The sequence below is a fragment of the Dreissena polymorpha genome, chromosome 5 (genome assembly GCF_020536995.1).
Source record: "Dreissena polymorpha isolate Duluth1 chromosome 5, UMN_Dpol_1.0, whole genome shotgun sequence".
Classification (NCBI taxonomy): domain Eukaryota; kingdom Metazoa; phylum Mollusca; class Bivalvia; order Myida; family Dreissenidae; genus Dreissena; species Dreissena polymorpha.
Window position 1 is genome coordinate 10,002,019 of NC_068359.1, and position 15,251 is coordinate 10,017,269.

Genomic DNA, 15,251 nt, shown 5'->3' on the forward strand with positions numbered 1-15,251 from the left:
CAACTATTCAAATGCCCACTGAATTCAAATTTACCGCTTGTAAATTTTTTGTTTATCCAATACAGTGTAAGAATTAATATCCAATTAAAAAAACGTACCATTTTGATTTCTGTATAAATATATTCAATGCAAACACATTTTAATAATTATTTTAAACAAGTGTCAATCTATTAATTTATAACACAGTGTTTGTTTTCATGTTCATGTTTTCAATAAAAAGAAGTGAAACTCCACCTGCTGAACAAATTACTGTTGGTTCCAAATACTTATTATGACACTCTGGATTTAGTATCATTATAGCAGCCCTTGTAACCGTCAGTTAGTATTGAAATGAATAAAACTGATAAAACACAATAAACACTATATGCCATTCGATATTTTGCACAAATAATACAGGCTTATTCTTGCTACAACGACATATGCATGTTTTGGCATGAATAATGTGCAAAGTAACGCTCGATTGGTCATTGTCCGCTCGTGTACTACTTAAATGTACCCCGGGTACTCATAAGTTTATTCAAGTGTACCCCGATCCCGGAAAATATACGAAAACGTACCCGGGAATTCATACTTAAAAAAGAATGTTGAGGCAGGTTCTGTTCAAAGATGATTTTGTTTCGTATTCCTTAGCGCGTTTTACGACATCGGATTTTGGGCGGGTTCAGTCTAAATTGGCCGGGTACGTTTTATTATATTTTCCGTACCCGGAGTACATTTAAGTATACCTTAGAGTACCCGATGTGCAATTAAGTAGTACTCAGCTGACAATTACCAATCGAGCCTAAGTAAGCGAGATTTTAATATAGATGATGCAATTTAGTAAATATGGCCGGTTTATGTTGTTGTATTAAGAAAAGCTGCTTCTTTATCATTTAAGTGAATGTTGAAATGTCTATTATAAGATTTTAGACAATGACTATTTTAATTCCAAATTCTTCCGTTGCATATAGAAACATGTTGCTGGGAGAAAAACACACTATAAACAGTTCTTAAAATGAAATGTATATTCACTTATAGTGTATGCTTGTAGTGTCATATATGTTATATATGTCTTTCCCATTTAATAGTGAATGTGTTGAACTGGCAAATCAAACCTACTTCAAACAGCTGTGCGACAATAATAACTCAGTTCATGCTGAAACGGCACAAATTCTTATGAAGGGAAATAAGGTTTACTTCGCTTTACACCATTTGTGTTTTTTACTTTTTATTGTTGAAACTTAAAAAAAATATATATACAAATTCCCCTCTCTTTGTTTAATTTTTATATATTCTTAAAGACAATATAAAAAAGTCAGGATACTGGGACGTAACTTTTTAACACCTTTTTTAATCTAACTTATTTTCTTTAATTGAAGTATGTATTTTCTCATTGCACCACCCTTTCTTTTTTATTCGTATTTTTTAACACATTTTACATCATGCTGACTTTTCCGTCAATTACTTTTTTCTTTGGTCTTTCCCCTTATCAAACAGTAATATACATACTGCGGACGTGCAATTATAAATTCCAATAATCAACTATTCAAATGTCCACTGAATTCAAATTTACCGCTTGTAAATTTGTTGTTAATTTTCATATCGTCTGTATTTAAAACTACTAGCGCATGATTATATGCAATCCCTTTCTTAAAACAAAACAACACTAGCTGCATGTAATACGAATTCGACTTTTTAAAGGGGCCTTCTCACAGATTTTGGCATGTATTGAAGTCTGTCATTAAATGCCTTATATTGATAAATATAAACATTGGATCTAAAACTTTCCAATAAAAAACAAGAATAAAATTAAAGAAAGAAAAGAACCTTCATCTGGGATCGAACCACCGACCCCTGGAGTAAAAGTCTTTAACAACACGGACATCCGTGCGCATGCAATGAGTGATTAATTTTATACTTTATATAAGCAATCATCGTATTTTTACAAAACATAACGACAACAACAGAACTCTCCAAATTATTCAATCGTTTCGTGTTGCAACGCTTGATAATTTTCAGGTTGTTAAATCGTCCAAAGATGCATATAATGGATAAAATATCCATTGGTAAATGGTAAATGTTCAGTATTACTGTTTCCTCACAAATATCTTAATAACTACGAAAATTTGCGAATCTGCGATGTTTTTTTTTTAATTTTGTCAATTTACCAAAACGTGAAAAGGCCCCTTTAAAAAGTAATATTCAATAGCCAGGCCTCAATTGTATGTGCATTGATATGTTTATCATTTCGTACTGAATCGTCTTCCTTCAATAGGCTGTTTTGCTTTTTTCCGGCAGCATGAAGTTAAAGTTGAAGCAGTTGAACTTCAAACACTTCACAGTGGTTATCTCCGTTTTAGGTTGTAATAGAATCTGCATCCAATAGTAAAATCATTCCAGATCTGGAGGAATCATCTGTTTGTAACTATGAATTTTCTTCAAAATTATTGAAAATCGGTGCACACTTCTGCACAAATTGTTTCAAATAAACAGAGCATATAATGTTGTAATGTATATGGTGTCCGCATTGTAACCGGGATCGATCTCAAGATCTTTTAAAGACATTTACTGTTCCTTAGCAGGAAACGGATTGGAGACTGTTTTAGCACATTGCCTCCGACTCAATATTATTATACATACAGCCATTTATTTATGGAATGGAACATGTTTGCAAAATGTTAGGCACAAAACAAGACAAACAACAAACACATGAATAAAACTGGGGTTACCACCATGGAACTGATATACCGGGTATAAAGAGATCCAACCCATACACTTTTCTCAGAATTATTCACATTACATTTTATTGTAAATAGCATCACAATTAAAATTAATCAAAAATTTAATAGAATACTTTTAAATTAAATTACTATTAAAATACCGAATTGTTCGATACAAACCATAGTAAAAGAATTGTAACTTTCATAGGCATGATTAAATGAAATCGAAACGAGAATCAAATAAATCTTATGTTAAAAAAAAGCAAAACACATGTAAAAAAAAGGTATTATTTGAAATAATATGTAATACAAATTAAATTTTAATCCACTATATTCACATGTTGTGTAATATAGCCAGGGATTTTTCACTTGTTTGCGTTTTGAGGAAAAGAAACCGATATTTGTGATGAAATATATATGGTGTATACCGGGGCAACTCTAAAAAAACGCCGGCGTGTCTCAGCTCGTTTCTGTGATGCGTAATTGTGGTGCTGAAAATGAAACATCAATATTTATTAATATTTTTGCAAATATGCATACACATGAATTACATGTTGTATACAAGAACATTATTTCTAGTTTGATTATGGCCCAATGTTGTTTAAGCTTAAAATCTTTTTGAGGTAAAATATCAGTTTATTTTAACTAAGAAAACATGTATGCACAGGAACATATGTACAGTGATGAATGAGCACATCCTCTAAATGAAGCAAATGTCCATTATGATCTGTGTTGTAAAATCTTGCTAAGACCTATGAACATGTATAGATCTTTGACTGGTTCGTGTACAGGGTATTAAATGATTTCATGGTAAAGACGTACGGGCAGGATAAATAGTGAATTCGTGGATTTTAAATTTTACAATTGTCGTTATAATGAGTTGAATTAAACGGACGTTGCCATTATTGTTTTATGCTTCAGATTCAGTTGTAGTTTAAGCTACGCTTTTAGTTGTATGTATTCGTTGTTGCTACGTCATACCTTAATTAAGCTGAGCGTTATTAGCTCGTGTAGTATAGTGTAACCGCAAAGAATCATATAACGTTTCTTTAGACAATAAGAAAATAGATCCAGTTCAGACGACACAAATCTGTGTTAAATAGTTCGATGGAAAACAAACCAAAATTAAAGAATACATCCTCGCTGTTAATAAAGTTAAATGCATACTAAATATTAATCAAGGTTAAAGCGGGTAATTGTCTTAAAGTATGTCATTATGTTAAATTTTACTGCGTGTTTATAAAACGATGCTGTGACGTCAAACAGAATCTTGACATCTCGATAATGTCGTGTCTATGACATGTATATGTGAATGTGAATATGATATCGTGTTTGATAACCTGGTGACATTATATTGTTTTGTGCATACTTCTCAGGATAAATAATGAGTTTTGAAATTCCGGATGGCTTGACAGACTTACTGCAGGATTTTACGGTTGCAGTGCTTAAAAAACGCCCACCAGACTTGGTGAAGTTTGCAGCCGAATATTTCAATAAACTGAAAGAAAAAAATGAACAAGCCTTACAAGGCTCAAGAGGGGTTAGGTTTTCAGATACCGAACCAATGCAAACTGATGACAGCGATGACCTGCCAATAGGTAATTATGTTTGTTATTTATTGTCCCCATGAGTGTCATGCAGGCATTTGCATTTCCACGAAAGGCCCCATGCCTAAAATAAAAAAGCTGTAGAAGGCCAATAACAGGAAATAGGATTAAGGATGACAGTTTATTGGATGCTTATAACAAACTGATTATCCATAAAAAAGAATAACCACTGCTGTTAAAGAAAAAAATATATTGCAGATATTGAATAAAATGACGTGTTATACATACTACATGTATGCTATGTTCTTGTACATTCATGCCCCTTAACTATGTATTTCGCGCATGCGCACACAATGACAAGTAATTTTTGCATTGTATAACTTTTATATCATCAATAAAACACTATTTCAGTATTAAACACTTTGAAAATTGTCTTTGTTTACATATTTTCTAAATTTTTAACTCGTGAAGGTGAAGGTCAACGAACTGCATCATCCAGAAGATTTTTCTCATTGGATTCGTGCTCCTTGCTTGACCTTGTTCTAAATGGGGCTCCCAGTGGGGAAAGTTATTTTTAAAGCAACATATTGAAATGTCCTTTTTCTAAGACACAATTGAATGTGTATTTAATGATGGTAGCGATTTATTTTCAAATATAACATTCCAAATAAGAGCAGGGATGTAAATACATTTAAATTAAAACTAATTAATTTTGTAATAAATTGATTATTCTTTTACAAGTACAAATAGCATACTAGTATATAAAGGAAAGTTTAATATTGAAGGAAACACAGGTGAAAAATGTCCTGAAAAATTTGCCGCAAACATCACGATGAGGGCATAGGGAAATGTCTTTCTTCTCTCAACCCGAGTTTTGTGCAGAATTTTAAGTGTACCCAGTGACTGCACTCGCCCCACGCAAGGAGTTTTACATACGGCGAGTCGCGTTAGCTTTGTGGAGACATCTTCCTGAATACACTATGGGGGTCTTTTTCTTCAATTCGAATTCCATCTTCGAATCACTGGACAAAGCGTCTCTTTCTATGCTAGCGGATTTTCCGTGAGATAAGAGATAGGTTGATCCGCTTTCTGCATGCTTTGCCTTTTATCACATATTTCGTTTTATATAGCATTTGTTGAGGTTTTCCTTTCCATATGCAGACCAGTAGCTCCTCCGCAAACGCCTCTTATGTAATTGCTTTTCCCCCTGCTTTGGGTTTTGTGAAGCCATACAGCCAGTTCAGTGGCTTGTTGGCAGGACGTTTCCCTAGATGTTCTGCCTATTCACCAGCTAGGTGCTGAACATGCACATCGGCGTAGCCATATCCAAGCTGGGACATGCATTCAAGATGCTCCATCAAACCAGTTTCCCATTTTTTGAAAATATAATATCAGAACCCAAACCAATGTAATGTGGGTAAATTAAAATTTTGCCTTTCAAACGATCTCTCATAGTGAGGGCTTCTGGACTTTAATTGTTTGCATTAAACTAGGCCACAAATAAGCAATTTTATTTTATCGATCTGCCATCTAAGTAGAGGTCTCTGTCAAAATTTTCGATATTTTGTTTATTCGGAAATGTATGAAAATGTCAACCATCACAGAATCAATATTTCCAACCTTAATTGGAAAAATAACCATGGTAACTTTGTATTGGTAACTGTCAACAAATTAAAGATTCTATAAACAATGCAAACGTGTCAATTGAAATATAATTGTTTTGCGCGTTCTGCATATTAAACATGTGAGTTACAATACCCTGTCGGGTACCTCTCAGTGCTCCATATTAAATAGAGCGTGGCCTTCCTTAGAAATACTTCTGCCACTTACACACAGAGTGACAGGGTTTCTAAACTTTTTTATTTTAAGTGCTGGTGATTTATAATGCAATAATACTCGATAAAATCGCATTTACTTGGCAAAATAGTCGGCCGTTGTAAACGCTCGATCTAATTGAATAGAATCCGGACATGTTCAGTATTTGGTGACAGCGAAAATGACGTATTAAATTGGGCACGAATCCAATGAGAAGACACGAAAGTATGAGAACGAGGCGTATGACATACTGCCTAGTGGTTAGGCCTGATCACAAAACAGTGTGTTTTTTCCATCAAATTTGGGTCAGGTAGCGGGACCAACCCTATATTTTAACTGCCCACTAAATAATGAATATATCTGAAAATGTGGCTATGAATTTTTTTGTTCGAATGTATTGATTCATTTTAGTTTCTAAAAATAAATATTTTTCAAGCAACATACCAAATTAGTGTTGATCGTTTTAAAATTGCTTTTATTTCAAATGGTTACCCAAATTTTACTTAACATTAAACATTTACAATTTCAAGCTACACATGAAAACTGCTCATGTAATTTATGCATGTCCTGTGTCCCAATCAAAAGCTTGCAAATTATACTTCATGTAAGTTGCTAATCAGGGAGGAAAAAGTGGGGGTATTATTACCGTGATAAAAAATAATTTTGGTTAAAAGCCATGTACCAAAGTTTAATAAAAAAAATTGTACATCATTTGAAATTTACATTGCTCTGAAAAAAACAAAAACAAATTAGATATGTCATGTCTTCGGAACTATGATTGTTCAGATACATGTAGGTAGTAGGTAGTATTGGTGAGTGACAGTTACTTTAAGTTATTGTATACACCTTCACATGATTGTGTAATATTACTGCATGTATCAGGAAGAAATTTATGGACAAGCATCGTCGGATACCCACGACTAATTCATTCCGTTACTCTCCAGCATTAGGCGTGGGACAATATAAGCAATACACGCTGTTTTGACCTTAACTGTAACCTTTCAGTAGACCAACGAAATCGCAGTTTACAAAAAGAATTTCACTTTGGAGGTGTCAATGCTTCGCCTGGGTAATTGCGAATTGATACATCAAGCTTTTCCATCCACCTGTCCGAGTGCTTAAAAAGACATCGCGCCCATGTAAGAGACTAGAGATACTTTTACTCTGATAGTCGTTTAAATTCTCAATTTTAAAGTATACACATGCACGACGAAATTCCATTTCTACGGACGACGCAATTTTGACAACAAACCCGAAGTCTCTATAGTACGAGTTGTATCATTGGTAAAAAATATCCTCATGAAACCATGAGGGATCCAATGAAATTACTGGATTTGACACACCCTAAAACCGTGAAAAGAGTTCGTAATGTTCCACGGACGATAAATGGAGAGTAACGGAATGGGTCGAACGTGGGTATCCGACGATGATGGACAGGCAGCTTAATGTCAATTTTAAATGGATGGATGAGAGAACATTTTGTGCGTTATTTTAGTGAAAAAGTGCGTTTTTTGTGTGTTTTCTTCATCTGTAAGTGCGCTTTTGAGTGTAGATGTGAGCAAAATGTGTGTTTTTTATCTAAGAAGTGCGTCTTTTATTTAGGAAGTGCGTCTTTTATCTAAGAAGTGTGTTTTAAGGTTTACAGATGTGGGTTTTTTCTCACAAAAGTGCGTTTTTCTATTTTGATGTGCGTCTTTTTTAAGCATAAGTTAGTCTTTTATTTCATAAGTGCGTTTTTATCATATGATCTGTTTTAAAAGGATGTATCTAAAAAGACACATGTTTAACACACTTCTTAAAAAGTGCGTCTTTAACAACCGTTTAGCAAATGTTGTACAGAAATTGAACAAGAAACAAAATTGTTGCAGGCTCTAACAATTTATTTACATCAAATGATTAAACATAGACATATATCTCAGTAACCTGTAATAATATAAGGGGCAGTTTGAATAATTACTGGTTGTCCATATTAACCTGTTTAATGTTTACATACTTTATCATACAATTTCAATGCATACCCTATTGCTTACGTTTTAATCTCAAACATTTCTAAAAATTTCCACCTAAATCAGACTGTGTGTAACTAATTAAAAATATTGGAAGTGTCAAAAGTATTATGTGGGCTTGATAGTATCAATTATATTTCCTCAACATAAATAAGTATTTGAACTTTCTTATACTGATATTTATACCCTAATACAATTAATGTCTACCACATTGACCATAAACATACATTTTAAAAGGCAATTAAAATAATATTTATACTATTAATATTATCTGCTAAAACCATTCAGCATGTTATATTTAAATATTTACAAATAAATATAATGTGTTAAGGGTGCTGTGTATTATTCAATAAATATTTTGGTGTTGAAATGACAGCCTTATCAGTATTTCTCAAATTATGCAATTTTTGGCTTAGACACAGCATGGTATCAGATAAGAGAATAGCCAGTCCCTATCAGTCCTCCATCTAAGCCTAACTAAGGGGTGTTGATATACTTTTGATTTGTTCAGGCTCCATCTATTTGAGAACCACAGATTGGAAGTTATTTTTTGAAAACAAGCAGCATCAGCAACTGACTTTAAGCTAGAATTAAGACTTATTATTTTAGTGTAAAATGTCTTGAAATACTTTCAGCATGAAGTATTGTGTGATGAAAAAAATGTGTATTTACTACAATGTGTAAATCAACAATAAAGGAGATTAAAAGTGGGTGGTTAAAGACATATAAAGTGATATGGTCTAGTTCAACAACTGCCTGTATTTTTGGAATACTGAAGAACAGTCTGTTGTAACAGGTTCGTATTTTCAATTCTGCATACCTTTTTTATTTAGTTTATTAAATTAATAATGATCATTATCATATTTATGTATTGTCACTGGGAAACGTAAATGGATGAGTAAATGTAATGCAATTTTAAAGAAAAACAACACCATTTGAATTATTATGGCTGTATTTTATGGTTATTGTCATCTTAAAGTTGTTTATACCTATTTTTGGTCATTAATGAACAGATTTTTCCCCCATATTAAATGAGAACTTTTAAATTTATAGGTTAAACCCCATGGAAAGAATGTGCATCATCGCATCGCCTGCCAAAAAAGGGAGCAAAAAAGAGACTACCTGATGTATGGACTTGAATACCAGGTTTTACCCTGCACAAGCTGGCCGACATGAGGAGAACAGGAGTGGAAAAACCGCGCCCTCTCCTTGACCAAGAAAAGCTGGATTTGTTTAGAGGTAAAACTATACAGGGTACTGGTTATTGCATTTTAAAGGTGTCACACTTCCGACCAGTCCACACAGCAAAATGAGACCACGTATCTTGGTACATTTTCGAACAGTATTTTCTATCAAACGTATTTATTTATGAAAAGCATTAAGTCACATGTGATCAGGGGATTAAAATTGCAAAATAAACAACCAAAAACAACAAGCAAACAAACTAGTTTTGATTTAAATGTATAATTTTTATAGTTACAAGATTACCATAACAGCAATATTCAACACTTACATTATAAAATATCTTTCAGGACCTGATCAAATGAGATCATGCACGAGACGCATCGCGCAAAGGCCATGACAGTATAATTGTTGCAAAGAAGTTTGACCGGCTAGTGGCAGACTTGGAGAGAAAGATGAGAGCTGCACTCTGCTGCCTCAAAGAAATGCTGAAAGGCCTTGATTGATATGCATCTTTCTTATGTATATAGCTGTTCGTGTGCATATACTGTACATGTTATTATAGTATGCTATTATTTTTTGTTTATTTATAATCAAATTATGTTTATATTTATTTCATCAAATTGCCATTGATATTTAATTACTCATGTATGTTAAAAAATGTTGGTGTACATTAAAGTATAAAATTGAATTATCTTGTAATTATTAAAATACACAAATATATATGTTTATATAATTATTGGTTTTTATTGCATATCTGAATTAAAAAAAACTTTTAACAGCATATAATTCAATCAACTGTTAAGGCAAAAGATGCACCTTTAAGGCACATGTGTGCTTTTTGTGAGTGCGTTTTTTGCTGCCATTCATCTGCGTAAATTGTGCGTTTTGTGTGGGTTATAACTGCGCTTAACGTGCGTTAAATGTGCGCTTTTTGTGAGTTAAATGTGCGCTTTTTTATTTAAAAAGCGCACATTTAACGCACATAAAAGCGCACATTTAACACACGTGCGCTTTTATGTGGGTTATAACTGCGCTTTTCGTGAGTTAAATGTGCGCTTTTTAAATAAAAAAGCGCACATTTAACTCACAAAAAGCGCACATTTAACGCACTTAAAAGCGCACATTTTACACACATAAATGGCAGTCAAAAACGCACTTATAAAAAGCGCACGTTTAACGCAAGTTTAACGCACATTTAACGCACATAAAAGCGCACTTTAACACACATGTTCGCTTTTATGTGGGTTATAACTGCGCTTTTTGTGAGTTAAATGTGCGCTTTTTAAATAAAAAAAGCGCACATTTAACTCACAAAAAGCACACATTTTACACACATAAATGGTAGTCAAAAACGCACTTATATAAAAAGCGCACGTTTAACGCACATTTAACGCACATAAAAGCGCACATTGAACACACTTATAAAAAGCACACGTTTAACGCACATAAAGCGCACATTTATCCACAAAAAGCGCACATTTTCTTGTTTGTTTGTTTTTGTTTAAAACTCACTCGGTGAGAAAAAGCGCACAAAAAACGCAGTGCCAATACCGCCACGTTTAACGCACGCAAAACGTACGTAAAACGTACATTTCACACACTTTTTTGAGAAGGGATGTTAACTGGTGATGTTGGGCGAGTCTTATTGTTGATCGGACTACACAAGTGTGATTTTAAAGTACAATTGCACCACAAAATTTCTAACAAAACTGGATTAAGTTATGACAGTAAAAAAATTGCAAGAAAAATTAAGTGTTAAGTGTGAATAAAGATTTGCAATATATTGGACATACATGAGTTGGGCATTAACAGATTTTGACATAGCGTATCTGCAGAGTAGTTGTATAAAATTTTACTTTAATGTTACCCAACAAATAGGGACATATAAGGACATGTATACAAATTCATCTATTTTTTATGGTGTTAGCTCAAGTCTAGTCCAAGGCTTTCTTTTCCTTTAGATTTTAAAGTGGGCTTGGACCGCAATTTCACAATTTTGACAAGGACATTTTATAGATCAAATATGCCTAAGACGTTAACAATACCGGCTGTTGTAAAATGTAAAAAAACAGACTCTTTGGGCTCAAAACAATAAAAAAACAACCATTTCACAATTTCATTTTACAATTTTCATTGCGATTTCAATAAGGAAATTAAGGTAGCAGCGTTTTTCCTTTCAACTTTGGGAATGGTACCAGTACAGGTCAAATTTGGAAAATTAGGGACGCTTTTATCCAATTTGGGAAATTTATTTATCATGCTGAAAACTTGATAAAACTCTTTATAAAACTACTGGTAATAAGTTGCATGTTAACATCAAAGTGGTTAGTGATTTCCTGCTGTGTCTATTAACACTAAGCAACGAGTTTATTAATCCTTAAACTCTTTTAGCTGAAGCTGTGCTTGAGAGTATCAGCTGTCTAAATCATGACTCCCTCAGGTTCTGTAGGATAACCTGCCTCTGACTGAACGAGGTTTATGCCAGTTGACTCAACCCTCGATGAAAAGTTGCTATAATCAACATCTGACAACTATGCACTGGACTCAAATTGACAATATTTGATACATAATCCCCAAAGTCTGAATTTTAAAAATGCTTGAGTGATAATCAGTATAAGGCCATCCTTAAAAATTCTTTTGTTTGGCATAACCCGACCGACCCACTAAAATCGGCCAGACTGAAAAATTTTTGTGCTACTTTCCCCAAAAAAATTTTTTTTGCTCGCCGAAAATTCTTTCCCCTAAATTTTTCCTTTCCGCTTTTTATCCTTTTCGGTTATTTGCGTCATTTAATTGAATGCTCTTTCAAGGATGTCTAGAATAGCAATGAACAAAACGCGTACTGGTATTTATTTGAGTCGCCTATTTATTTAACATATGCATATGCGATTAATTAGACTTAAAATACAATTAAACCGCTCCTGTTTTTCTTGTATCCCTTTAATGAAAATAAGCTGCTGTCGTTCAGAAAGGTTTAGGAGTAAAAAAACAAATTAATTAATTATCACCGTTCAATTCAATTCGGCAATCGGCAGAGATGTGTAATATTATCGCCATATAACTAATTATTTAATTATCACTCTTTAATTCAGATCGGTAAATATTCGGTAGAAAGATAAAAAGTGGTCAGCTTAGAAATATTTATTGACGGGTATTGTCACGTTTTTGTTTCATTTTCTTATCTCTTTATACGATTTTCTGACTGGTTGCTGTTATGGAGGCAGACGGCGATATTAAATGTGTATTCAAATTATACAACATCTGCGCATGAATGACCCAATATTATCCGATAGCTCCACCCGTCCTCACGTTTCATTCGACAACGTCATGTCATGTGTAAGCGAGCTCAATGCTGATTGGCCAGCTACCATTTGCACTTCATTAACAATAAGGTCAAGCAATGTCTAATTGGGTACAGACCGGGTTTGGTTAACTGTTCGAATTGCGAACACTTTCATTGAAACAAAGAGACAAATATAGAAAACCAGTCCGCCTTAAAATGGCGGATTTTTCAACGAAATTTTACTAGATTTTCACAATTTAGATTACTCTTGTGCCAAATTCTCAATATTTTCGCAAATGACTCAAATGGCGAACGACAGCGCGAGCATTGCGAACGTGTTATTATTGGAATAAATGCTCACTATTACAGGGCTTGCGCTGTCGTTCGCCATTTGCGAAAGTATAGCCAATTTGGCTCAAGAAAAATATAATTTGCGAATATGCTTAAATCTCGTTAGATTTCATTGAAAACATCCGCCATTTTAATCCGGAGTGTTTTTTAAAACTATTTTTCTGTTTGTTTCCATGAACAATTTGAAGCGCATATGGTAGCTGGCCAATCAACATTGAGCTATCGGGTAATATTGGGTCATTTATGCGCAGATAATGGAATACACAGTTGATATTGTCGTCTGCCTACAATATAACGGCCGATGGCAAAAGTCGTATAAAAAATAAGCAAATGAAAAGAAGCGTAACACTCGATAAATTATTTTTAAGCTGATCACTTTACAAATTTCTACCGACTATCGATCTGAATTAAAGGATGATAATTAAATAATTAGTTACATGTCGTAGATGTTGCACCTTTCTGTTCTTGATTGAAATTAAAATGTAATAATTACTTTGTTGTTTTTTTACTCACAAACTATTCTATTGTAAAGTAATATGTCAACCAAATAGTATACCTGTATTAATTACGTATTTTCTAGGTTACTTGTTTTCATTTTCTGTAGTCAAACGATATGCACATTTTATTTCATGTGCAAAATGCGTACAATTTTTTCGGACTGTCGTTTTCAGATAAAGTATTTTTCGTCGATTATATTATATTTTCGAAGTTCTTTATAGAAAAAATAGACTTACGAATACACGTGCGGTGATACGGACGGTGCAGAAAAATCTTTACCAGAGGCAGAAGACTTGGAGCTTTATTGATAATTACCTTTCAGTTTGGTATATGTCGGAGTTCAATGTCAGAAAAAAAATACTAAAAAAAAAAAAAAATCCCTACCTACCTACCCAACCAAATTTACCTGGGTCGGGTTATGCCAAACAAACAATTTTTTAAGGATGGCCTTATGATTTTGGAAGTTAAGTACCTTCTAATTATACATGTACTATTAACGATGAATATGGAATAAACTTTTCATTTTCTATTTTGTTAACCAAACAGCCATCTTGTTATTATCTGAATTATTACAATTTTAAACTGTTTTCCAAAACCTTTATTATCGTATTTTGGTTATCTTGCTTTGCTTTGTTCCCTTGCTAGCTGTATAGTGATATTTAGCCTCTCTACAACTGTTATTGTAGCGAAGAGAATTATTGAACCGAAGACTGTTTTTGAAGCAGATTCTGCAGGTATCAAGATTCTGTTTGTTTTCCTGTGTTTTATTTGTATTATTTTTTTGTACACTTCGCATTTATTGTTGAATCATTCAAGTTTATAAGTTTTGAAATACTTTGTGATGTTTCGGTCTTGTTTAGAAAGTTTTGCAATTGTTTTCTATGTTCTTGCAAAATAATTTAAGAATAAGAATATTAAACCTCAGTTGTGGAAAGATTGGAATTTGGAGGTCATTAAAATGTTGAAAGTAGTAAGTCATTAACACTATTAGCACTAGAACCTTGAAACTTAAACACATGGTAGCTATGAGCATATGTGCGACAGTGCACTATTTGGAATTTTGATCTGACCCCTGGGTGAAAAGTTGCGGCGTGGGGATACGCGTTGGCAGCGGCCGTGCCATTACTAGTTAAATTTTGTATTGATTAATCTTTTTAAGAATTCATTTGTGTTTCATGGATGCATTAAAAAATCTGGAGCTGAGCTCTGATAAAAGTTATCTGTTTAACTGTAAAATTTATGATAGATGTTTGTGATTGTTGTTGGCCTAAAGGCAACTGATCATTCCCGGTTGAGGCCATTACCAAATATTTGTTGGTTGTGTGTTTTTTATTCTTAAATATTGCGTCAATTTCGGTCAATCAGTGTTACTAAAAATAATGAAAAGAAAGGATTATTATTCTGAATAATGAGTCTTCAAGTCGTTACTGAGACTATTAATATAATAAGGGTGGTTATTCTGTTGAAAAAGTAATGACTGATTTGACTGAAATCTGGAAATAGAAACATATACGGTTCAGATCCTAGTTATTTTCTCGAATTTATCACTTAATCAGTTGCATTACGCCATACTCTTAGGGGCTTTCATTAATTGTGAAATCAAAAAGTTTGAACTTTTGACCTTAAAGTTTTGCTCCAGGCAATTGGATGTTTTGACAGTATAATCTTACAGTATGGCTAGTACATGTATTTCTTCTTTAGTCAAGGTGTCCTTTCTGTGGAGTACATGTAAAGTATGGCTAGACATACTTTTTTAACTTTTTATGTCCCCTACCACTATAGTGGGGGACATATTGTTTTTGCCCTGTCTGTACGTTGGTCTGTTTGGTCAAACTTTAACATTTGCCATAACTTTTGCAATATTGAA

General features: G+C 33.4%; 1 protein-coding gene and 1 long non-coding RNA gene across 3 annotated transcripts in view; both read left to right on the plus strand.

The window, feature by feature from the left end:
• Positions 1 to 3,760: 3,760 nt before the first annotated feature.
• LOC127880985 (cAMP-dependent protein kinase type II regulatory subunit-like) overlaps positions 3,761 to 15,251 on the plus strand; it is a 130,269-nt gene continuing 118,778 nt past the window's right edge. Inside the window, exons 1-2 of one of the 2 annotated variants that reach the window (XM_052428542.1) lie at positions 3,761 to 4,297; positions 14,071 to 14,118. In XM_052428542.1, coding sequence (XP_052284502.1) covers positions 4,084 to 4,297; positions 14,071 to 14,118 — 262 coding nt within the window. In that variant the 5' untranslated portion in view covers positions 3,761 to 4,083. The remainder of the gene's footprint in view (positions 4,298 to 14,070; positions 14,119 to 15,251) is intronic. The other variant, XM_052428543.1, reaches the window with a different exon arrangement.
• LOC127880990 (uncharacterized) lies at positions 8,297 to 9,909 on the plus strand. The gene is made up of 3 exons (XR_008049847.1): positions 8,297 to 8,863; positions 9,121 to 9,306; positions 9,600 to 9,909. It is a non-coding gene; the product is annotated as an uncharacterized LOC127880990 (long non-coding RNA).